The 27,032-nt window shown below is 31.1% G+C and overlaps 1 protein-coding gene across 1 annotated transcript; it reads left to right on the top strand.

Annotated features, from left to right (window-relative positions):
* Positions 1 to 74: 74 nt before the first annotated feature.
* Positions 75 to 26,043, top strand: LOC107439123 (retinol dehydrogenase 11-like). Its single transcript, XM_043039968.2, has 6 exons — positions 75 to 511; positions 16,057 to 16,296; positions 19,991 to 20,083; positions 22,650 to 22,835; positions 24,377 to 24,486; positions 25,641 to 26,043. The coding sequence occupies exons 1-6, from the start codon at positions 322 to 324 to the stop codon at positions 25,818 to 25,820; spliced, it is 999 nt and encodes a 332-aa protein (XP_042895902.1). The 5' UTR covers positions 75 to 321; the 3' UTR covers positions 25,821 to 26,043.
* Positions 26,044 to 27,032: the final 989 nt, after the last annotated feature.

Here is a 27,032-nt window from a genome sequence, read left to right as displayed (position 1 = left end):
ATTACTACAGATGAATCGGTTAATGCCGGCTCGCGGCAGCGCACCGAAATTTATGTGATTTCTACCATTCTACCAAACTCAAGGTATTCTAAGAACAAATGTAAATGAAGTTTCCTCTGTTATTGAAGTTGGCTAGACACTTACTCATCGCTGCAGCTATGGAACGTTAGACATTTTCCTACAATATTTTCAAAGTGAATTTAAAAATTTTAAAATTCATAACCAGGCATTACAGATGTGATCTTCAATTATTCATTCATCATATATTCAATGTAGATTAAACCGCCTAAAACATTAGCATCCATAAAAAATAAATAAAACATGGAATATGTATTGGACTTAACTCAAAGCTTTCTTCATGCTGCCATTCAACATCCCTTTTACTCATTTTTGGGTATTTTCATTCTTTTCTGTTTTCTGTTGCGACTGTATAGCAAGGTTACCATGGGTATCTGCACTTGTGATCAAGACATGAGGGGAAAAACAGTTCTCATCACCGGGGCATCAGCAGGTATGAAGGTTTTTTAATTTATTCAATATGGTATAAATGAGAAAAAGTTATAAAACTAAATTCCAACTGCATCTTATCGCGAGTTGGAAAAATTAAACGAGTGGTAGCTCTCAAAACTAACGAAAAAAAGTTTCAATTTAGCTAATTATTTGAGAATTAGGAAATAAGAACTGGAAGTGGAACGAAAATTACAGAGCACCTGGCACTTTTCTTAAGGACATTAATTATCTTAAGGTAGAAGTTATTCTTGACAATTTGAATTTAAGTAATAAATTGAGTGATTAATTACATAAGCTAAACTTAACAAGGCAAAAAATTCAGTTCCAAGATCCGAGCAGTCTGCAGTCAGGCCTGGTCTGGTGAAGGACCGGGTATTAGGTGCGGCCTAAAGACCATAATCTTAAGTTTAAGCCTAGGTTAAGTTTAAGGAGTAAGCAAAAAAAATAAATGTAATACCCGGAATAAATTTTGATCCTAAATATAGGATTTTCACGTACTAGGACTCAATCTTAGTGATTCGAAAAGGTGACCTCAAATACGCTAATTAGTTATTAGTACAGACAATATTTTAAGTTGGAAAATCAGACTCAAAAGCGTACTTTCCCTGAATAAACTTGCCTTTTTATCGACGTATTTGGATTTTTGATCCTTAAAATACCCGCAATAATTGTACCCGCAGTATGATAAACATGGTCCCGATAGCTTGGTCAAAACAGAGGTCGAAAATTTGAACCATTTAATGAAAAGTTTATTTTATGCATATTTCGACATATCTTAAAAATTTTCGATGCGAATTGAAATATTTTTGTACACAATTATAAAATTCGTTTATCCAAAGACAATATCATGCAAAAAGTAATTTTTAAAAATTATTTACAATTTTATTTCATAATAAACGAAAAAAATGTTGAACTGTAAGGTATAAAAATTATTACATCATTTTAAAGAATGTAATACAGTGTGGCTAAATTTGAACGAAAACGGTCGAATAGTTCCTGAGAAATCAAATTTTAAATATATGACTGTTGTAAAATTCAATTTCTCAGGACCGATTGCATTCAAATGTTGTATTTTGCTTTATAAAATTGCACTGATTAAGTTGATACATAAATTTCTGTACCTTAGAATTCTAAAATTGTTCAAGTATTGTTAAATAAAATAATAAAAAATAATTATTAAAAATTATTTTTAAAATTATATTAAAAATTAATTAAATTATATTAAAAATTAATTTTATAATAGTGTGAAAAATTTCTCAATTCGATTAAAAGGTTCTCGAGATACGGAAAATACGCAAAAAAAAATAAAATTAGCTTATAGGGGTCCGCACTTTTGACAGCTCTCCTGAGCATACTATGAGGGCCATATTTTTCTGATTGAGGCTAACCTTTACACTTTGAGGATCAGGAATTCAAATGCGTCAACAGAAAAAGCATGTTTATTCTAAGAAAGTATTTGAGGTCATCCCTTCGAACCATTAAGATGGAATCGTAGTACGTGAAAAACCGATTATGATCAAAAGTTATTCAATGTGTTTGATTTAATATTTATTTATTTTTTACGAACCGAACGTCATAACTGATAAGTTGATGTATGTAGTCTTCCATCGTTTAGTCTTTTTTAATAAAAAGTTAATAATGAAACGTTTATGAAAACAGTTTTTGTCATCTTTTGATAAATAATTTGATTATTATTATTAAACCCTTAGTTCTTTAAGACAGGGAAAACCCAGTGTGGATTTACCCATTTCAAGCAATATAAGTCAAAATATCAATTCCAAATATGGAGTATCAGCCTTAGGAAATAAAAAAAAATAGCTTTTAGAGCTAAACCCAAACCAATTGTTTGAAACTAGCTGAAAACTAACCATGCTTAGTGATCGATTATGATTATTTTCCAAAGTATTAAAGAAATATGCACTTTAAAAAACCCAGGCATGGGCATTCAGGATCTCGAAGTGGTCCTCGTGGCCCTGGTGGACCTCATGATCATCTGGATACCGGAACGCGTTGGCATACCCCCCCCCCNCCAACGAAACCGCGTATAGAAACTAAACAAGCCACCAATGCACCTCGAGCCGTTCCATTTATCTATTCCGAAGACTTGTCATATTGATCATGTTTAGACTCAAACCACGAACTCAATAACCTCTAGAACAACTTGAAATACTACAAACACTTTCCCTTTGGTCACCCAGTTAATAAAATTTCTCTCAATCAACTCCCAAATTGAAAATATGAAATTTTAATCTCGCGTCTCCGAAGTGACACAATTCAATTAAATACAATTTGGAACAACATTGGACTGGTGGAGTCCCCTTTGTGTGATCATTATCAGTCCCCAAAATCTGTAAACCACCTCCTCTCAGAGGGCAAAAGCTTCCTCTCACCATCTTCTCAGCTATGACCAACGCGAAAATCTTTTTTTAAAAAAACTTTGTGTTCTTTTTGGGTTTAATTAGACGGTTCTAGTCCTCAACAAACTAATCTCACATGTTCGTAAATGCAACAAATTTTTAATTTCATTGGTGTAAGCCTCCCTGATCGATCGAGGAAAAGAGTGTTTCCGTTAAGAGTTTTCCTCTGAAGAATGTGTGTCTCTCCAAAAGTGTTAAAACCATCAAATTATGATTTTGAATTGATTTTGCATCGAATTAGTTCATCACGATCATTTTGTATCTTCACTTCTTCATTATCATCCTATTCAACTTCTATAAAAGTGTATTGGAAATACAAAATTCTACACTTTGATTTCTCGGAAAACTGCAAATTTTGCATTGAATTAATTTAAAGCTTCTTCTCCACAATCATCTTGTACCCTCGTTTCTCTATCAGCATCAACTCAACTCATCACCCTCAACTGAACTCTCCCTTACAGCACAGAGGATAAAAGCGAAGAGCAATGATCCTCTTCTTCATCCAACCCAAGAACCCTTCTATTACCCACTTCTAAAAGCTTCTAGCATGATCTTTCGAATTGCGCCAAAAAATTTGCCTTGTAAAATAATCCAAAATAATTGCTGTTGAAAAAAAATTCGTTTCATCGAGTTAGTATGGAAGTGTTTCCATATATTCCCCTGTATTTCTCACAGTTTTCATGTATTTGTTGGCTTAAGAATTGTAAACAGGAATTATTTCACTTCCTCCAGCACTTAATATTTATAAGAAATACTGTTAGAACTTATGTATAATTAAAATTGCTTAATAGAATGATCGAAATCATTATTCATCAATTGTTAAATGAAATACATATTGAAATAATGTGTAAAAAAGTAGTAGACGTAAACATTAAAATCAAGTTTTTTTTCTTCTTTTGTATCTTAGCTATCGCTTTAATTTTTAAATGAATCATTATTAGAAATCGCTGTTGGATCAATGTCATTATTCTATCTCTGTTTATAGATATATATGCTTTGTCATATCAAGATAACAATAAATGATTGTACTACAATTATTTTTCCTTTTAAAAGAAAAAAAGAAATCTCCTCAAATGAGGTCACTAGGCATTTACGAATTATTCAAGGATAAAATTACTAATTTATTCATTTTGTCACAACTTTAAAAATAAAATCTCCTGAGAAAATCAGGAGATTCGACAGCTATATAGTTTAATAATAAAAACCGAAATTTTTTTGCTTCTTTTAAGACAACCGTGATATGCATACCTGCGAACTTTTACGCATTTGGCGTGAAATTTTATTTCTATACTTAAAGTGGTGGTAAAATGTGTGCTTTCTATATATTCCTCGCATTTATAAACTTAATTTATAATCTTTTTGACCCACCACTATTTTTAAAAAAATTAATCATATATAATATTATGAAAAGACCCACTCAATGTCTCTCAATGTCTGTAAGTTTAACTTCAAAATGAATGGGGAAAGGGCCGTAAGGCCTCAGACCCCCAGTTCCACTACAACGAACGAACGGACTCGCAATGTCTGGCTCCGGCCCTGTGATAATAAAAAAAAGTGATTTTTTTTCTTATTATAAACTGTACAAAGATTGCCAAAAAACAGTTAAACAATTCGGAAAAGGATTTTTTGCGTAATATTTTGGAACAGGCCTTTGGAAGTAAACTGTTATTTTTATGACAGGTATCATTAAATAACAGGTGCAAAATACCTGTTCCAGAAAATATTGGACATCTCTATAATACTGTTTTGTTAATTCGCGAAAGCTTATTCAAAATTCAGCCTATATTTCTGTCTAAAATTGTAATTTGAATTCCATTTTGCTACCACTGAGAAAAATCATCCTCGAAAGGATTAAAAGTTGGTAGGTATGGATTATCATCAACTAGTATGTAAGGCTGAAAAGTACCGGAGGATAGCAAATATCTTAAAAAGTTACACACCAGAATAAAACAGGGCGTCTACTGGTCACCCCGATCGATTCAGGTGTGTACGAAATTTTTCGTGACCTTTATTCCTAATTCGGTGATTTTAAGGTTAACTAGTTTTTAAGATACAATTACTCGAACGAATCTGATATTCTGGAATGGGAATTAGTTTTTAAAAAGAAGTGGTAATAGACTGCTCCACTAAAATAGTTTTTTTCTGACTGTAGATACTCTGTTAAATTATACTTTTCTCATTTTTAATTACCTATGAAATTATTTTAATTAAAGAAGGGGAATCGCAGAGGTTGAGAAATAAAAAGAAAATTATGAGAATCGCCGGTATAAATAACTGGATGGTTGTACGTGCGTCACGTGTATTTTCGAAAAAAAAATAGATTTTTAAATTATTTGAAAAAAGTTCCCTAATTAAAAACGAGGTTAAAATATCAGTCACAAACATGATTTACATTTCTATAATGATTTTAAAGACGAATTTGTAAGTCATAAGTGCATGCATAAATATAATATTTAAAGAGATAAATATGCAAATTTTGTTTTCAGAAAAATGTCTGCAGTAAAGAAAATTTTTTAGAAATTGAATAACAATAAATGTATGTAAGAAACGTACGTTCCAAATGATTATAAGCAATAAGCTTTATAAAATCACTAAATTTAGGTCTGTGTAATTTCAATTATCTTTGGTTTAGTTTAAATTTTAATAAAAAAATCGATGATTTATCAAGAAAATGGCGCAGCTTAATAAATCCACTTAATTTGATGTGCTCAAGTTGGATATCAGTGTTTAAAATATTAGATGTATGGTTGAGAGTCAATTAAACATCTATCTGTAAACAAAATTAACTGCAACTTAAAGAGTTCTCAAAGCTTTAAAAATCAACTCTAAACTGGTTCTTTAGAAGGTATTTCTTTCCTTATTTACTTTACTCAATTCTTCATGGTATGCAAGAAAATGACAAAGCTTAGCTTTAATTATTCGTCGAAATTTATTTGTGCCTATTTCCTGAAAACTTGAATTTGTTTGACAACAATACCATAATTATATGTTGGGGGTCGAAGGTTGAGAATCTCTATGTTTACTTTATTCATTACATTAAAATTTTACATCCCCTATTTGTTGAAGACTATGATAGGTCTTTGACAACGTGATTTATAAAAGGTAAAAGAATGTCACTATTTCTAAATTGAATAGGTATCTCATTTACTTCGTTTCTTTTTCATTTTTTCAATTCCTTCTGCATTTATAATTCTCATTCTTGTATAACTATTTGTACTATTACTAATTTATGGATGACAAAACTATCTTTTTTATGCAAAATAAATTCGAATCTTAAAATACTGCTCGTACCGCTTCTTTTATTTTTTAAAAGGACACAAACAAAAAAACGGATTATTTTATTAGCGTTCGCGTATTAATTCTAAAACCGTAAATAAAGTGCTCACGATTTAAAATTGGTTGCGTATAAACTAAATAAACGCTTGCTACCACTTCAAATTAAATTTTAAAATTATGTATATAAATTTGCATTCTACCTAACTTGCACGTGCTTAAATGTAGTTATAATGATAATAATTAGTGAATTTAGGTATTGTATAAATGCATAAAAAATATTCCTAAGTTTAAAAAAAGTTAACTAGTTATTAATTTCTTTAATTAAATTGTAAGGTGGACAAAACAAAGACTTTAGGAACTTCAAAATTAGTACATTAAAACAAAAATCTTTTGACCGCTAAGCACGTGTGCAAGTTTGATGCATCGCTAGGTCTTAAAAATTTAAAAGACAAGGTACGTTTAAAATAGTTTCGTATAGTTCGGCAGATTGGTAAAAACAATTGAAGGTCGCACCTTTATTGATTGGGGCATAAAGTTTAGTACACACATATAAAGCTTTAGTTTTGGACATGAGGTCATCTCAGATTTAGCCCATGACAAATCACAGCTCACGTTTAAAATAATGTATTCTTTCACGCTGAACTAAATAAGACCAATCAAAAAAAAATAAATAAATAAATAAATAATATTAACTCTATTAGCTCTAATTTTATCTCATTGTGCTCAAAAGAGGGGGGAAAGTACAGAAGAGAGTAGAGGAATTTTCAGGTATCATTTATAACAACATACCTAAGAGCCTGGTCGGTAGGGCGCTGGGCCCATGTCCGAGAGTTCGGGGGTTCGAACCCCGCCGGCCGAAGACTCCCCCGTATTGTAAAGTGACTGATGCACGTGAAATCTGTCGAGTCGCGAAAGTCCTCCATGTTCCCATAACAAATCAATACCTCTAGGGGTACTGGATTGGAGATCGATCGTTCTCTTATTCAGGTCAAAATTACGATCTGTGGATGAATAGATGTGTGAATGGGTTCGTCCTATAAACGGGTGTGACGTATGATGTAGCAGAAGTGGAATTCTTGGCTATAGATGGCGTCACTGAAAAGCAAGAAACGCACCCTCTACCTTAAATTCGCTCGGTTTCACCAAGCAGGCTTACTAGTGTGGCAAAGTGGCATTAGAAACAACAACACAACATACCTGGGCTTTTTGTCAACCAAAAAAAAAAACTTAAATAATATTTTTTTTTAGAAGAAACACCTTTTTTTGTTATAATTCAAGGATTAATAATAAATTAAGGTAAATAATTTACTATTAATCAATCCGCAACATTTGATTTAAATATGAATACTATTAATGAAATATGGTAAATGTTATCATATATCGAATAATACATTTAATGTAACAATCTGCTTATCATCAAGAAACCAAAATGATTGAGAAGTAATCGGGGAACGAAGCGTTCATGTGACATGCATTGATTAAAATAGTAAACTGCGTACACAAAGTATCAAATTCAGTCATTTCTTGTATAGATATCATCCAAAATTGTGATAAAACATTTAAAAAGAACACATCAAAGTTTTTCAGAGACTGCCATTTTGAGCGTGCACCATTATTGTTATCAGAAAGCCTCCACACGGTTATTTAAAAGTAGTCTGAACAGACCATTTAAAAAGTTAACCGGTTGTGAGCATGAACCCAAATTCTATTTTAAGAATGTTCCTTTATTTTAAGAGTCTTTCTTTCTTTATAAAAAAGTGGGCACCTGGGTCGCGCAGAAGGCCCATATCCCATGCATCATGAAATGAAATAAAAAGTTAAAATAAAAATAATAAAAAATAGTTTGAGTTCAGCAGTCTATGGGGTGGCTGTTACTGGGAGACAAGCACCTAGTTTTTTTCAGAGTGAGTGAGAGAAATTTATCATATATATTTGTGAATTGAATCTGTTGTGGTAAACAAGTAAATAAGACAAACCAATTATATTCACAAATTAAATAAATTTCAGACATGTATTTGCTACCACTTTCTTATTTTTACTAGATTTTGTATTAAAGAGCTCTTTCGTTCACTGGCTTAACTTGATAGTGGTCTGATCTGACTATCCAAAAAAAAACGTGTTGGGAGCTATACATGTGATCACGTTCCATCTAAAAGTAAATGCCGCAGGCGTTTAAGAATGCGAAAAGTGGTAGAAACTCAAATCACTTTTATTTATTTATTAGTATTTCTATTCAATCGTAGCCTACAACTATGACTCACATTTCAAATTATTTATATTTAAAACAAAAGTATTCTTTAAGCGCATTTTTAGTAGCAAACAGAAAAAATATTTTATAAAAAATCGTCAATTTTAATTTTCATTAATTAAATTTTCATAGTAACAAATGTTTGCAATTTTAGTCGCCAATGGCAACACTGTATGTGTGGTATATAGGCAAAGATGCTCCACTTTGTAAAGCATTTTTCAAGTGGTGACGAAATATAAATTATTTTTAGTTTAGTATTTTTCATTTTAAGTAATTTTTCAGCCACTACATATCAAATATTCAAAGTATTATATGAAATGCAACTTTATTGCCGTGATCTCATAGCGATTATCTTTAAAAGTGGGCGTAATTATCCATACTTTTCAAAATTTACTATTTAATTCGCTACCAATTTATTAAAACCTTTGCTGAAAGCACAGCAGTTGGCACCAACTTTTATGTACCAACTTTTATTCTTAAAGGCTTCTATCATTAAAGGCGCAATTTGTGTTACACATTTTCCGTATTATTTTTTGGGGGGATGGAAAAGAAGCGAAAGGATTAAGCTCAAAAGAGGTTTCTGGTATTCACATAAACTAAATAAAAAAGGAGTCACCTTTTGTAATGCGACTGGTATGGCGAAAGAACAATTAAAGTAAAGAGATCTTTTCAAACAAAGTACAAAAATAAATCAAGGTACAGGGATGCCACAGGTGTCTACAAATTTTAAAAATGGTAGTCACGCAATTGATTTTATTTATTTATTATGTTTTTAATTATTCAATTGTAACTACCACTACGTGTTACATTTTTAATTAGTTGTTTATAAAAAAAAAAAACAATCTTTGCATCCGCTTTCAGTAATAAATTCGCATAAACTAAATAAAAAGTTGCTAATTTTAAATCACTTATAGAAATCTTTTGAGTTAGCACTTTTTACAATTTCAGTCGTCCGTGGCAGCCCTAAAGACAGGTCGTTAAAAGAAAATCAGTTTGTCACAGTTTCAATACTAAAAGAACTTTTTTTTTTTGCTTTGCAATTGCATGGTGCTTTCGCTAACAATTTTTTAAATTTTATTAACAGAAAGATAATAACACCTTCAGCAGCTCTTTGAGTTTTGACTTAATATAATCTAAACTTTTATTTTAATGGTGGTAGCTATAATATTTAAATTTTTTATAGTTTTTTTGCAATAACTGCGTGAATTAATGTAATTAAATAACAATACCTTAACCTGAAGAAAACTACAAATAATTTCACACTTAATAATTTGCAACATATCAATTATTTATACTCATAAATATTTTATAGTGCGCGTAATATTTATCCACTGTCCGGAGCAAGTTGGCAAATCTGCATTAGTTATTTTAGTTGGCATAACTGCATTCTTTGCTCTTGGTAGAGCCTCGATTTAGTAATAAATCGTAAGAAAAAAACGAAAGAAAGAAACTTATTATATGTTCTTAAAAATAAATGAATATTTTAATGCTAATTATGTTGTATTGTGCACTGTGCATTACATATTAATTACGTATACATATCTGCCACTTTTCATTTTTTCCGAGAATTGATTTTCCAAATGGTGGCACAACAGTTACAGAGATGCCAACTGCTCCGGACACACCAAAATAATTAAAAAAACGGTAAGTGATCAAAAAGCAAATTTTGCAAATATATGACTATTATTGCTTGCTTTTAAAAAGGTATAGCATGACATTAGTACTATAAAGTGGTGAATAGTATAAACCTACGAATTATTAAGAAATAGTGGTGGATAAAAATCCACTAAACAGAATTTATTAAAACAAGAATTACAATTGATAAACTACCACTTTAAAATATATATTTGCTAACCGGAACAAGTTGGCATCTCTGCAGTTACAGAAAAACAGTCTTACTTAAAAACCCATTTTTACTTTGACTTACAGTTAGTTATTTATATGTAGTGGTGGCCAAACTCATTTATAATAATTATTATAATTCAAAAAGTTTTGTGAAATGAATTTCGCTACCACTTTAAGTATGAAATTAAGATATTCCTAAAAAAAACTGGCATATATGCATTGTTAAAGCTGGAAGCAAAAATTTTTTTATAATTCTGTTATCTATCTTTTTCACTTAGTTTCATGTGAATACTTTACTAAACTAAATAGGGTTACTTAGTATTTTTTTATCATCATGGTGAAAATGTACTTCTCTGAAAATATAAATAAGTATTTGGTTCTAATAATTAAAATGATCGATAATTGAAACTCCTACAAATAAACATAAAGCGAACTTTATATTATAGCAATATACATAATTTATTTATTTTGAAATTAGTTTAAATTAACGGATAATGATTTTTATAAGTCACGTCGTGGGGGATCAACAGTTTTTCTTCATAATTTTCTTTTTATATTTAGAGTGGCTATAAAACGTATTCATTAATATTTTATTGTTTAATGAAGTTGATTTCGAACACCCCAACAAAAGCACTGAAATATATTTCGTATAGTGCTTACAATGTTAAAACAATTCCAACTTTCAATCGTAAAATCAATTAAAGAGCTTAGTGGAATAAGTGATTTGAGTAAGTAAGCTTTAAAGTTTATACGCTCCTCGTTTTCATTACTTTACTCAATCTTTGTGTTGTTAAAACATAACTCATAAGATTTTAGGGAATATATTTTTATTACCTTAACTCTTTTATAAAGAACCATTTTTAATGATTTTTGTGCGCAGAATTTGCTTATTTTCATGGAGGATTTTTAATTGTTTTTTCCACGAACATAATTTTGTTCGAAAAGCTAAAACATATATAAATATATCTAGGTTTTTATTCGAGAAATAGAACTTTAGACAGTTCAATTTTGGAAAAACTAGCATCAAGTTTTATTTAGCCTTGTTAAGCGTGCGCTCATCATACGTGTAGTAGATGTTTTTATAGTTAATTATCGCCAGAATCAGCGAGAATTCTGAAATAATTATTTTGATTATTTATTTAATTTAATAAACATATTTTTTTAAAATCGCGCTGATTGTGATCAAAATGTTATGTCTTTTCGTTGCATCTAAAGATGTGTCTAAGACTGAATAAAAGTATTTTTATTACATCTGATTTTTATTACAAAACACATTTTTTAAACAGCTATTTTTATTACAAAACGCATAAATTATTTCCTACTTTTTAAAAATTAGAAGTTTCCTGTAAAAAAGACTTTTTTTTTTCATTTCTTAAAAACGCTTTTAAACTGTTTTGGTATTTTTTCTACCGTAGTAAAACTAAGCGATCATGATTAGTTACACGACTCTCATTTTTGTCCACAATTAAGGTTACCACTTCCCTAATTTCCGGCTTTTATCAACCATTTTTTTTCAGTAGATAGACAATTTTTTAATTCTCATCCTCTTAGCCTTCAATCTAGAAGACAAGAGAATACCTGGTTAAAATATCATGTCATTCTCTGAGAAGAATTTTTTTTAACGAAACTAATCGTCAATTGCGCAAAATGGAGGTAAAGCCCACAAAAACCTCTCGTGGTTAGCTCGATGTCACTGAAGCTCTAATCTGTCTTCACCAAAGTATAATTTGCATCAGCAATGAAATCTCAATGCAATCTCTACGGGCAGGGAGCAAAATAAAATTTAATCATCGATCTCTGATTTGTTATAAGTGAACTTCATCTGTTTCCGCTAAACCATGCCGATTTTTACGAAAAAGTTGCCATTAATTTTGACAAATATATAAGATATACGCTTAACATTTCGGATTCAACACTTAATATTTTAAGTGCGCGCACACATTTTAAAAATTGCTGATGAGCATCTTGTTATTTTTAATTCAAAAATAATAATTCGGTAAAAAGAAATTTTTTTGAACGTAGATATTACTGATATTATGTTAATTTCTGCTGTTATGTACTATATATACTAGTATACAGATAGATGGCAAAATAATACGAACACTTCTATACTAACTCGATGTAAACAATCTTTCTTTATCAATAAATTTTTTTGGATGATTTTACATGGCAAAACTATTTAAAGATCATACTTAAAGTTTTTAAAAATAATGTCTTTCCTACCCATACAAAATTTGCACGGACTAGAATGAACATAAAAAGTTAAGAAGTTTTTTTTTTCCTTTTTTAATACCACAATAATTCTAAAAGCATTTTTAAGCAATATCACTATTCTATGGAACAAGTATGGATTTTTTTATATGTGGTGAAATAATAATTAATAATATATAATATGAGTTTTATATTTTTGAATTTCTTTTCATTACTTTATTAACAACTAACCACTAATTTAACTACTAATTTCATTCTAATTACCCCCTTGAGTCCAGGGGCGGATCCAGAAATGTTTCCTGGAGGGGGTCATAGACTCTGATCCCCCCCCCCACATACACACATAACAATACAATTAATTTTTTTTATAAAAAAAAATTTTTTTAAATATTTTTTTTGAAAAAAAGAAATAAAACTGGGGTTTTTAATGCTAGTCTTCTCATTTATTTTTTTCATAATGAACAATAGAACAATACATAAATAATTCAAGTACTATTCAAAATCTTTAAATAATAAATGTAATGCGTTTTTTAGAAACTTTGGCAAATGTGTCAATGATTTTTTTCAACATCCAAATCAATTTCTCGATGAATGTTTAATAAGGCAAGTCCATTAAAATTCTCAATAACATATTGATTGATGGGTACAAATCGATGTCACAGGCATTAATAATCTTGGAAAGATCGTTGGGCACTTCAAGTCCTGCTTTGATTTCACGCTGCCATTTTGCAAAAAATAAATCGATTTTTCCGACCTGCCTAGATGTATATGCCCCCTTAAATAATTTTTAAATATTTTATTTCTTTTGTAAACTATTAAAAAAAATTATTATTTTCATTTATTTATTTTTTTCAATTTGGGGGGGGGGTCATGACCCCTATGACCCCCCGCTGGATCCGCCGCTGCTTGAGTCTACAACTATCACTTCACTTCGTAGACTGGATACTCGTTATTACTTAGTCCTAGTTTCCACAGTTTTTCAGAAAATCGCTGATATTAAAGCTAAAAAGAAGTTATTAACTTCTCGTTTTGGTCAGTCCGAATTTAGCACGGGTAAAAATGACACCATTTTTAAACTTCAAACTCGATCTTTCAAATTTCGCCATGTAAAATCTTCCTATACATTTGTTGCCAAAAGAAAAATTGTTCACATAAAGTATTTTGTCACCCACTCGTAGGTACCACGATACTTACTATTAGTAGGTACTGTTGAAATAGGTTTCTGATAACCCACCGAATGAGATAAGTACCGTTTAAAATTGTCAATTGTGGTAATTATTTAAGAATCAGAAGTCGGCCTCGAGGAAAAGCATTGTGCCAAATGATACTGAATATGGTTAATCTTTAATTTGTTATGACGAACCTCTCAAAACATATTTTGCTAAATCTAATATCTTTACGTGATCCGGAGGTAAGAATCAGGCAGGAAGTATCCAGACAAATAATACTAAATAAAAGAAATGGGAATTGTTTTAACTTAATTAACTGTGTCAATATATCTCTTTCAGTTTTATGAGTGATTTCTAAGTGCTGATCATTACCGATTTATTGATTATTTAGCTTTTTTTCAACCCGTACGAAGAACGAGTATTCGTCGCAATAATAATGTACTGAAAAAATTACCTAAGCACAAAATGATATTTACCTTCAACACGACTTCGCTAAAAAAAAAAAAAAGAAAGAAAGAAAGAAAAGGAGAGGAAAAAAAATAAAATTTATTAACAAGGTAGTGTGTTTGAAATACAAAAATATAATTATACTAGGAGGCTCCGCCCCCCTGCTCGCTAACGCTCGCCAACCCCCGAGAATTGCTACGCAATCCTATGTGGTCCACGCCGTGTACCATGACTCGCTGCGCTCGCTCGCCAATGAACACAATGTTCTAGCCCAAAGACATAGCATTTTATCATCAAAGACATAGTATTGTAGTTTAGTATTGTACATGTATAAATAAACGCGAAATATAAAAAAATTCGGGTAGACTATACTTGAGGGTGCCCCCGCCAAGTTGCGATCGCGATTGATCGCCAAGCTGGGCGATGTTGAAAACCAATCGTGATTCTGATTGGTTTAGATTTTAATCNGTGAAATAAGCAGAAGTTCTTTATAGAATAGCCGTAGATTGGTGCCATCTGAAGCAATTGTTTCTGAATATGCCAAAAATTGAGTTTTACAAATCATTACCAAAAGCTAGTTTCCCAAATACTTCATGCCTAGAAAATCAGGTCTATGTTTGCTTCCTTTTATTTATGTGTGAACAAGTGTTTTCATCTACAAACCTGAGAAAAAATCATTTCGGAAGTAGTTACCTAGAAGTAGTTTACCCTTGTTCCTTAAAATAAGTACATCTCACTTGGAACCTTAATATAAGGAACTTTTAAAAATGAAATCGCAATTTCATTCATCTCATTAAATATTTACATTGAAAATTGCATATAGTATTTTTTTTTATTTTAGATGTTTTTATTTAGCCCACCAAAATTTTTTTTCTTCTATTTTTGGCCCTCGACCAGAAAAGTTTGCCCATCCCTGGGCTAAACCATCACCTCCATCATCAGAAGACCTCCACGCGGTTATTTATAAGTATTCTGAACGGACTATTTAAAAAATTAACCGGTTGTTCGCATGAACCCAAATTCCATTTTAGGAATAGGTCTGGTCTGTTTGGTCCAGCTGGGCTCCTGAGGTCAATAATGGCCCTTATCCCATTCATCCTGTAATGAGAACATAAGCAAAAACAATAGACGGATTACATAAAATGCAACAAATAATGGCACATGTATTGTAGTCCCTGGTTCCTCCAAACTTCCTCCAAGTGTAAGAGATGCTTATCTATTATGCTTTGCCAAGAGCACTTTTCACCCGAAAGAAACTCAAATAATATCACTTACCTCCTTTAGAGTATCTTCGAAAATAATACATTTAACAATATATATGAATATATTTAAATAAGACCAAAATAAAAACTCTCCCCGAGAAATCTTAACTTTTTAATAAATGTCACTTTCCTGCTTTTTCCACTCAGCTATTTAATACGTAACGCTAACGGGACTGAGACTCATTATTTCAGTTTTTTCAACTATTCAGTTCAACTATTTAAGTTTTTGTTAATGTTTATGTTTTCTTAAATGTTTATGTTTTCCTCATAAGGAAGATGATCCCCGCAGCAAGGTAAGAGGTTCAACCGGTTCTATTTACGCAACAAAATCTGCTGCAAAAACGGCTTTTGTTTACATTCAGAACAATGATGAGATCTTTATGAGGAAAATACTTACGTTTTGGCTTCAACCACGGTTAACAGTTAACTTATCTACGCCACAAAATAAAAATTTGTCTGATAATTCACTGTCATATCGCTAGCTCACTACCAAAATTCTTAACCAGAAAGTAATATAAACAGCCTCTATGCATTTAAAATGTGTGTTTTTGTATTCAATTATTACTTTTCTATTCATAGTCTAAGAAACACAATGCTTTACAATACCAAGATGTTTTTACGAAGGTTATTTCGCTTCCTGCTATTTATCGAATTTGTTGTTTATTTAATAGGTGTAGGGAAAGCTGCTGCTTTTGATTTGGCCAGGAGGAATGCACGAGTCTTGCTAGCGTGCAGAAACATCGAGAAAGCTAACAAAGTAGCCGAAGAAATAAAAAAGACGACGGGCAATCAAAACATTACAGTCAGATGGTTGGATCTGAGCTCTTTCGATTCTGTAAGAGCTTGCGCAAAAAACGTTTTAGAAACCGAAAGCAAACTGGATGTCTTAATTAATAATGCAGGAATATTAGGTAATATATTTCTTATTAGTTATAGCTCGAGTGTTATACTTCTTGCATGCCCTCCAAACGACTACGGAATTTTCGTATTTTTGGAAAATATTTTTCTTAAAGGGTAATGAATTGATATTTTAATAAGTTAAAATAAAAAACATTTTACCTAGTACTTCAAATTAATTTTTAAAAGGTATATAAAAAGTAAGCTACACAACTGGTCACGTTCATTTGATCAGTTCTGCTCCAATGTCATCCATTCCGCTGCTTTTTACGCTAAACAGTCTCAGTCGCTTCAGGGCTCAATACAGATAAAGAAATGAGGTGCCCGTTACAGCGGAGGCATGTACTTCGTGCCAAAACATATCAAGTCAACTGGTCATAAATCTTTACCTCTGGGGGTACTGGATTGGGGATCGATTGTTCTCTGATCCAGATCAAAAAATACGATCTGTGGATGAATGAATGGGTCCGCCTTATAGACGGGTATGACGTGTGTGTGGCTGAAGATGGGCTCACTGAAAAACAAGAAGCACACCCTCTGCCTTAAATTTGCTCGGTTTCACCAAGCAGGCTTACTAGTGTGGCAAGTCGCATTAGAAACAGCAACAACAACAGTTTATCAACAGTTAGAACTCCCCCCGCCACAAAGTCTGAGGTCGTCTGCTGCTATGGAAGCAAGAATAGTACATTTTAGGGATGGTAGCTTCTCTTCACTCTAGGGCTAGACCGAAGAAAAATATTCTCTTTCTCTCAGCGATCCAGGCCAAAACATGTCCTAAACAGTGACCTCTATTTGATACAGTTATACCTCGTTACCATAGTCTTCGCCACGGGTTCAGACAAATGACATGGGGAGTTCTTACTTTAGACAAACTATATTTGAGTCCTCATAAAGTTTTGTAAAAGTTTTATTTCATTTACTTCTGCACACTAGCACTTGAAAAAATATCGCATACGAACCTTCCATGTTTAGGCCTGCCAACTACTACGCTGTTTTTCAAGATATTTTATAGAGTGGTAAACATTTTAAAGCCATGACTTTCAATATTTTTGATAATTTCGCTAACATTTTAAAAGGCTCACCACAGCAATTCTGGAACAAAGTGGCGTTGTATCGATGAATTTTTAAATCATTTATATGTAGAGGTGTGGAAAATAAGTTCAAATAAATGAAAAATAATACATTAATATACAAACTTAAGTAGTATCTTACTAGAATAAATGTTTACAAAAAGCGTGGAAAGTCGACAGCGTTGAAAGCCTATATATATGAAGACAGAAAAAAGCAAAAACTGGTACGAAAGACATTTTATTCCAGCATTTTTTTCGAGAAAAATAAAATATCTGTCACTAACAAGATTTTTTTTTCAATTATAACATATAAATAAAATTACTCCTTCCCCGAAAATAAGTATATATTATTAAATAGTTTAAAAAAACGAATAAGCTCACTCCTCCCTAAAACTGGTTTTAAGTAAAATGATATAACCAGCTTTTTTTTTTTTCCATATCGCTTTCAACACTGAATGATTTTAAGTATGACTCCTCGTGTTTCTCTTATTTGTCCACGTTGTGCTTTTTGCCCAGCAATAGGTATGTCAGTTAAAAAATAAATAATAACTTAGCAAACTTTAATTAATAACAATGATAATAATGAAACGACGAAGAGTTAAAAATGCGCTAACTTAAGCTATACATACTAAAAAAGAACTTAACAATAAAAGTTTTAAAACTTTGGCTTTGTGTGCTTAAAAAAGTAAAGCAGTGTTAAGTCATTGAGGAAAAAAACTATAGCACGTTTGTTTAGCAACTTTTTCCCAAAGAATATCTAAGATTTGCTCTTTCTTTCAGAGGGTGTCTGAAAAGTATAGAAACTATTTAAATATCTCGAGAATAATACGCATTGGATCAAAAATCTAAAAATATATAGGTGAAATATTTTCAAAAGGTGCATTTAATGTTAAATAGAAGACCCAATTTATTTTTTATTGCAGATTTGGATTCTCCAGAAAAAAGTACCCCAATTTATCTGGCAGTTTTTTAAATTTTGGTTTTAGCAAAATATATACATTCACACTTTTCTTCTTCTTCTTTTTTTCTTTTTTTTGAATTAATACGATTTAAAAGATTTTGTTAATTAACATTTAAATAAATCAAGCATGTATATGGTAAGCCTGTTAACTTTCTGAAAATATGTTTTCAAAACTCTAAAATGGAACTCTGACTTAACGCTTACTGATCCGTCAAATCGTGACTTACAATCTCCAGTCTGATGTAGCATCTCCCCACCATTGCTAGAGATACTTAAAAGCAGGGCTCGAAAAAGCTCAGAAATTTTACCCGTCCCCGAGGACGGCTTGTCCAACAATGCACCCGTCCTCCGTTGAAACTAACCCGTCGCTTTTAAATAAATAAAAATATAATTTTCTCCTATTTATTACAAACATTTATATAAATTGCACAATGAATTAGTCGTTACTAGGATTACATTATACAGTAATAAAAGAAATACTAGGTTACTAATAGTAACCTAGTATTTCTTTTATGAAATAATTTAAATGACAAGGGTCAAGTTATCTGGAATGTCAAGTTATCCGAGGGTACTGCGTTTTTTAAATGAATCAAATATGACGTTTGCCAGTTCCACAATCAAGCCAATGATTTACAGAGGTTTCTGAACAGAAATCTGAAAGGGGTTTTCCATTTAGGTAGATGTTCATAATTGCTTTTAAAGCTTCTTGTTTAAGACCAGTACGTATTGTGTTTTTTTGTAAGTTTATTGCTGCAAAGCCCCTTTCAACCGCTGCAGTACTCCCAGACAGAGAAAACATCAATATATGCGCAGTATGTTGCTGTATTGTGGGTCATTTTGCTGCCTTGTAACTTACAAGACTCTTGTAAGATAACAAAAATTGAAAATGTATCACGAACATTAACGGGAAAATGGCGGTCCGCGCGGACGTCGGATTCGAGAAACTCGTTATCCGCGGAGAATTTTTGACCGTCGAGGACGGGCGGACGGGCTGTTTTTCGAGCCCTGCTTAAAAGATGTCAGAATAATATACTCGGAAAAATTCGATGCGATCACAGAGCCAATTAAATTATCGGAGTTAATAACAATTAGAATATCAACTGCAGCATCAATCACCTGCATTGTTATAAATATAATTTGTGTGTACCAATAGTTGATTAAAATAGTGAAGGATTAATTAAATTTGTGAGATACGATACCTTCATTCGTATAAAAATGTGATAGGGGCCTGCTTTTAGCCTCTTCAACTAACATTTCAGCTTTAAAAATATTGTTTTAAATAGCAGCTTAGCATTTTTTTTTCTTTTTTGTGTGTAAAATTGTGTATTAAGTGACACTAATGTTTCTGAAAGGATCTTTTATTTAAAAATTTTGTGTATGATAAAAGAGGGAGCTCTTCTCATTTTTCTGAGTAATTTATTTTGGAATACATTAAGTTTTTTTAGCATATACGAGTACTTCACTAAAATTGCAAAAAATTGCACCAAGCAAGGGATGCATAGCTAATTATTGGTTTGTTTTACAATATAAAATGTATTTTTGCTTGTTTATTCACACCCACAACTTATTTTTGTATTTAAACTTGTATAATTACGTTGTGACTCACTTTATTATACTTTAATGCTAAAAAGTATTCGTTTTTTCCCTTAAAATAAGCATAGAGTATTTTTATTTCAGGTGTAGCAGGACAAAAAATGACACCAGATGGTTGTGAATTGATCATGCAGTCCAATCATTTTGGACATTTCCTTCTCACACGTTTGCTCTTAGGTATAAAATTACGTCATTCATTCATTTACTATTTACATTTTGGGCGAGGCTGGTATAGCCTGGACGGTCGTGAGTTCGATCCCCGCAGGCCGACGACTCCCGGCGTAGTAAAAGGTGACTGGTACACGTAAATATGCCTGATCACAAAGTCCTCCATGTTCCCATAACAGATCAATATCTCTGGAGGTACTGAATTGGAGATTGATCGGTCTCTGGTTCAGGTCAAAATTACGATCCATGGATGAATGAATGGGTCCGCCCTATAAACGGGCCGTGACGTGTGTATGGTTGAAGTCGTATTCTTGGTCATAGATGGCGCAAGAAACGCACCTACTGCCTTAAATTCGCTTGATTTCACCAAGCAAGCCTGCTGGTATTTGGGCGTTTCATACACAAGCGAATTAACTTTACCTCTGATTATTTTTGAAACAAATTTTTAATTTAAACCTTTACGCTCCGTCAACAGACCATCAAAAGACACCACTATAAAATAAAATAAAAAATTTATATCATAATTAATAACCTTAATATTTAAAAAATGTAAATGTAAATTATGTAAAAATATTGTATTGTGTATTTTAAATGATTTAGTGCTTATATTAACTCAAACAGCATTTTAAAGTTACCGGAGCAAAAAGGGTTAAAAAGCTTTCACAAACTTCAAAGATTTATATTCAGGTATATTTAGTTTTACATACATATTCCCTTTTACTCCGACTTGGAGCATAGGACTTCTATCATAGCTTTCCATCTCACTCTTTTTGTTGCCATATATCAATCTCCATGTCTTTCCTATTGTTTTTCAATTCGTTTACTATCATCTTGCGCCACGTATTTTTATGTCTTCCTCTTCTTCTTTTGCCTTGAGGGTTCAAAAGTTAAATTTTTTTATTTGGTTTTATTGTTTATTTCATTTTATAAGATTTTATTGTTTCTTTAAATTCTATTGTTTTTTTTTCTTCCTAATTTATAAACTTTTTGACCTCGAATACCATGATTTCCGTTAATTGCTTTACGTTTCTTTGCCACTCAGAGTGAAATTGTTTCTGTTTTGAATAAAACAAAATGTAAGAGAAATTCCAAATATAACTGTTCAAGCATTTGAAAGAACATTTGAAATGAACAATATCTCAAATAAAACAGATTAAGGAGATAGAGAAAACACAAATAATAAAACATATACTGTGGCATGAAAGTAAAACAGAATTTAGTAGAAATTCACGAGCCTTCAGCTCCAAAACAATTCTTTGTCTGAAGACATGAAAATAACGTTATAATTTTGTAGTGTTAAGGTCTAAAGGTCATAGCTACAAAATGTCGCTTACCCACAAAACATTGTTTTTGGATTGGGTGGGTAATATTGCAAATCTTATTATTTCGAGAATGAAAGTTGTTTCTTAAAAAAGTAGATTGCTGCTCAAATTACGCATGTACCGTCAAAGTTACAGTTAACTCAGAATTCATACCCACCTGGAAAAAATTAAAAAAGTGGTAGTAATGTAATAATTTTTTTTTAATGTTATATTTGTAGCTAACAGAATATTTTATTTTCTCTAAGTAAGATCCAAAGGTGGTAGGTAGGAAATTATATTTCCATAGTGGAAGTTAATATTAAGAAATTTTAGGTTTCTTTATAACAAAATTGATACCAGTTATTAATTTTACTAGGTGCGTACGAACCCTAAACTGATACACATTTATTGGAAATGTGATCGTAATAATCCAAAAATTTAAAATTCGACAAATTGTTCAAAAGTTATTTAATGTATTTATTTTGTTTTATTTTATTGTATAAATGTAGCACGCCTTTTGCAGAATATTTTATGGAGTGGTAGACAATAAGAAACTGAAGCTTTCAGAATTAATTTTGTTAACATTTTAAAAGCTTTACCACGAGAAAGTTCGAACAAAGTGACGTTATATGTCGCTCATGTCTGTGCGTTATGATGTTTTATGTCGCTAAGTGACGCACCTTTGAATCATTTACATTTTGGGGCGTGGAAAAGAACTTTAAATCAAATTTACGAAACAAAGAATCTATTAAAACATTAACTTTGCTACCACTAGAATAAATTTTCACAAAAGGTGTAGAAAGTTGGCAGCTTTGTAATTAATGTAGAAAAAAAAATATTTTCATTTTTTACTAAATTTATTCTGATTCACCCTATTTTTAGTTATATCCTGAGCTTCTACTTGTCCTGAAAAAGATCAAATTATCAGGTATTAGAAACATTTCTTCCGGGAAAAATAAACTAGCTATAATTATGACTTATTAGACGTTAATTTTTAAAAAAAAAAAATTAGAAGTTATAATGCATATGCAGTTAATATAAATGTTTTACATGTTAATAAGTAGTGATGGTAGTCACGGAGGATTGACTTTTCTTGAAAAAGGGTAGAAACGAGTTGTCCTTTCTATCATTTTATCATCTCTTCCAAATGATCAGCACAGTCTTGGTTATATCCTCAGGTCTTCTACAAAATTGACTTGATTCGCTTTAGCTCTGATGTCTCATTTATTTTTTTTATAACTCTAACTGCTAAAATTTTCTATTTCTGTTCTTAGATTTGATGAAACGCAGTGCTCCGAGTAGAATTATCGTAGTGGCATCTTCGGGTCACAACTTTCACAAATTTGATATCAATGACTTAAACAACAATCGGAATTTACATTTCTTTTACGTTTACGCTAATTCCAAGCTAGCAAATATCTTATTCACTAAAGAATTAGCCTCCAGACTGGAAGGAACAGGTAAAATCTATTATTATTATTTTAGAAACATCGATAATACTTTTTTTAAAGCAAAAAAGTAATACAATTGCCATTTCATGCTAGATATATTCTTCAAATACATATATGAGGTTTCGGGTTATAAAATCTTCAGAGTCGACACCAAAGAAAAAAAAATTATCCTTTAAATCAAAATATTATACGGGTTTTATGTGAATGCGCAAAATTAGTTGTTCAGGTTATAGTTTCTGCTACAAAACTTGATGTAATTTAACACTAATACCATAACCGGTCAAAAGACCTGTTTTTGTAGATTGTCTTGTAAAGTGTTAGCATGTTAAGTGTTACAAATTCTTTAAAAAATCACACGAGTTATACTTCTGTTACAAAACTGCTGATTCTGTAAATAGACTGTGGTTTTTTTATCAACTACATCGCAGAGCCGCCAAATCTTTTTGAATTTTCCAGAACCTCTTATTTTTCACAGATATAGTTTTCCGCAATATTTTGGACTTTAGATTACGTAAAAACATTAACTGAACTACCACTGAAAGCAAGTTTCCCAAAAAACGAAAAAATTTGGCAGTCCTCTAAGTGTGTAAATAGTAAGTTATGACTTATGTCTGGGAAACATTAAATGGTTACACTAATTTATTTAACCGTTGAATGAACCTAGAAATTAATAAAGCATCAATTGAATATTTAATTTAGATTAATTAATGTTGTGTCCTTAAACTTATTCAAAATGTACAAGTGTGTATGTAAACATTCAAAATAGCCCAAGTTTATGTAACTTACGTTGAATGATGTTGCTTAAATTCTAATCAAATTTAAATTAATATTTGTGTTTCAATGCTTTTTTACCGCACTTTTTTAAGTTTATGTTTAATTTGTATACAATACAATAAACGGGAGAAATGCAGGTACTATTTCGTTTTCGAAGGCAGGCCAAGTTACTATTGACATCTGTGATGCTTTATTAACTGTGGACTACAGTTATTGTGGTATTAGATAGCTATATAGGTATTGTGTTAATAGATTTTTACGGCCCTAGTAAATAGAACAGTATCAAAATGTATTTAAATCAAAAGTTTCATAGACTGAATATGCTTCATATTTTTAGAGGTTTATTCAAAAAGAGTATTAGCCCACATACGAAGCAGAATTACATGCATGATCCATTGAATCCAGCTTTTCCACCGTTAAGGATTTCAAGTTAATAATGCATCCTCAAATAGAAATATTTTGAATTGGTGTATGTAGTAAAAATTCCAATGAAATTATTTCAATTCCCTTTTCTTCCCTGTGATGGACAAAAGTTGAAATCAAAAACGAGTTATAAATTGAGAGTTTAACAATGAATAAAAAAATTTAACAATAAATGGACAAAAAAAAAACAAAAAAAACAAGAAATGTATGAAACATTGAAAAAATTCAATTTAGAAATAAGAAGCGATTTGTAATACATAAAAATTTGAATACCAGATTTGAAAAGAATAAACATGAAATATATTTTTGCGGGAAGAGTCATGCATATATAAATGTACTCATTACAATTTCAGAAGTTACTGTTAATGCTCTGTGTCCGGGTTCAGTAAAAACTGATATTTTTGATACAGTGGACAGTTGGTTGACCTTAGGAACGGGATTTACCCACTTAATTGTAGGCAAGGTAATTATTTTACATGTGTTGGGGATATTTCCGTATCATGATTTGTTGCACTAACTACTATCGCAACGGCACCAAATAAATGTTAAACATAATTTTTTTTTAAATTAAAAATCATGCTCATATTTGTCCGTGGGTGACTACGCGTTATACCCTTAGAGTTGGTCCCCTTCTTTGATAATTTTTTTTCTTCTCATGGGCTATTGCTTGAAAGTTGGTTGCAATTATTCTGCCACAGATCACGCAACGGAAATCTCCCAAATGTATTTTTTGTTCTTTAAATCTATTAATATTTTTGTAAAATATGCTGAAAAAATTTCTGGTCCAGTTTTCAGTTTTTTTAATGACTTAACTTATAAAGAACAATGTTTTATGTTGGGAACTGAGCTGGCACCTCAAGTATTTGATTCTTAAGAGGTTAGCCTGCTCGGGCAATTGGAAAAATATACATATTTTAAGAATTTCGTTATTATAGTTCCGTTATTGGTTTATAACTTATAAAGACCAATGTTTTACTTTGGGAACTGAACTTTCACCTCGATTACTTAATTCTTAAGAGGTTAGGCGGCTGCTCTGACAACAGGAAAAACATGCATATTTTAAGAATTTTGTTACAGCAAGACGATGGAATGAATTAAAATTCGAAAAAAGGTCTTTCATTATACAACTAGCGAACATTTTCTAACCTCTTTGCTAAACAAAATGGCAGCTGCAGTTTTTCTTGGATGTAGGGCTGTCCTTCCACCGGTTGAAGGATTGTTCATAGGGCTAGCAACGCCAGTAATTTTTAACAAAATTTAATTTGATTGTATACAAGAACAGATACAGAGAATATAACGCAGGAATTTGTTTTTAATATTTAGATTTTTGCAAACGGTGAAAAGCAAATTTTTTTTCCAACCCAAAATTCTTCAAGAAGCAACACGATCTCAGGAATACTGTACAAAATATTAGGCAATACAATGTAAAACTCTTAATAGATAATGCAATTTTAAATTAAAATTTGAAATCAATCAGTGAAAAAGTTTTAGAGACGAATTCAGCATATGTGAAACACATAACCAAAGCTTTCCTAAATTATTAAAGAGAGCGCAGGTTATTTTTATACTTTCACTGAATTTTCAAAATTAACCACCTTCACTTTTTATTTTCAACAGACCTGTGAAGAAGGTGCGCAAACTACCATCCACCTGGCTGTTGATCCAGCACTTGAAAAGACTACTGGTAAATATTTTGTTGATTGCAAAGAGGCAACCATTGTAAAAGAAGGCCTGGACAAAATGTTGGCTAAACGAGTGTTTGATATTAGCGAAGAAATAGTTGGCATAAAATATTGAAATACTCCTATTGTATTTTCTTAGAAGTATTAAAAACTTTTGTACAGTCTTCAAAATTAAAAATATGACTTCGCATCACTTACTTTTTTATATATATTTACTATTTAATATATAATAAAAACAAACGTGTTTCGTAATCATCAAAATTCAATATTAATAATCTTAATAAATTTTGATGTCTGTAATAAGCCTGAATTAAGGTATTGAAATATTTTTTCCATTATAGTGTGTGCTTTTTCACTTATTTTTATAACATTTTGTTGCAAATTAGTATCACCTTAATTATTCAAGTTTTTAGTCTGAAAACTTCAACCAAAGTAATTTTTTTTTCTTTACATGTTTCTAAGTATATGTGCACTATCTTACCACAATGTAAATTGGTATATGTTGTTAGTAATCATCCATATGTATATGTTGGTAATCACACATACCCTGCACAATGCTGTCCACTTGTATTTTATTAAAAAATTCAAAAACTTATTTTGCTTAAACTAAAATACTATAGCCCAGGTTGGGCTATGGGAATATTTTATTTAAATTGAAAGCTGATTTTCATTGTCATAAGATTGCTCTAAGTTTTTACAGTGCAAGAGTAAGAAAAAAAACTTTATTATTCTTATGATTATTGTATAAATAAAATTAATAATATATATTTATTTAAATGATTTGTGAATATTTCTCTGGGTTAATTTAAAATATAGAAATTCGAAATTGTCTCGAAAATTTCAATAAATCGATGTCGTTAGAAAATGTAATTCATGTCATGACTTAATAAGTCTATACAAATAAAATTAGTCGACTGAAAAATATAATTCAATAACATCCCCATTGTAGTAGAAAATTTTAAAAGAAAAGTGTTACGAAAACTTTAAGGGTTGGTAAACCCACGTGTTAAATGTCATGTATCTAAATGTGTTGTGTCGCCATGTAAAGATAGCTCGCCAATTTGGCGAACGCTTCTTAATGTTTGTGTTTATAATTACTTTGTTCGTTGAGGATGCGCTATAGTGAGCATCCTGTAATAAAAAACTTGGATATCAACTAAAAATATACCGTTCTTTCGTTTGTTGAGGACATTCTATGGTGTATTGTCCTTTATTAAAACCAATCGTTAAATTTACAGTCCATTCATATATCGTCATAAACACAATCTTTTTTTTATAACTTGTTGACTTTTTACCTAAAATTTTTACTAGTTTTTTTTGTTCATAA

This window comes from Parasteatoda tepidariorum, chromosome 5 (genome assembly GCF_043381705.1).
Source record: "Parasteatoda tepidariorum isolate YZ-2023 chromosome 5, CAS_Ptep_4.0, whole genome shotgun sequence".
Lineage (NCBI taxonomy): Eukaryota > Metazoa > Arthropoda > Arachnida > Araneae > Theridiidae > Parasteatoda > Parasteatoda tepidariorum.
The sequence above is the reverse complement of the archived record's forward strand: the minus strand, read 5'-3'. Positions and strand labels throughout refer to the sequence as shown.

What these genes read in the sequence shown, in the direction of transcription:
- LOC107439123 (XM_043039968.2), top strand. Translation starts at nt 322, where the DNA reads ATGGAATATGTATTGGACTTAACTCAAAGCTTTCTTCATGCTGCCATT. An exon ending in TAATAATGCAGGAATATTAG is followed by an intron (nt 16,297 to 19,990) that starts GTAATATATTTC and finishes TTTTTATTTCAG; the next exon opens with GTGTAGCAGGACAAAAAATG. An exon ending in TCTCACACGTTTGCTCTTAG is followed by an intron (nt 20,084 to 22,649) that starts GTATAAAATTAC and finishes TTCTGTTCTTAG; the next exon opens with ATTTGATGAAACGCAGTGCT.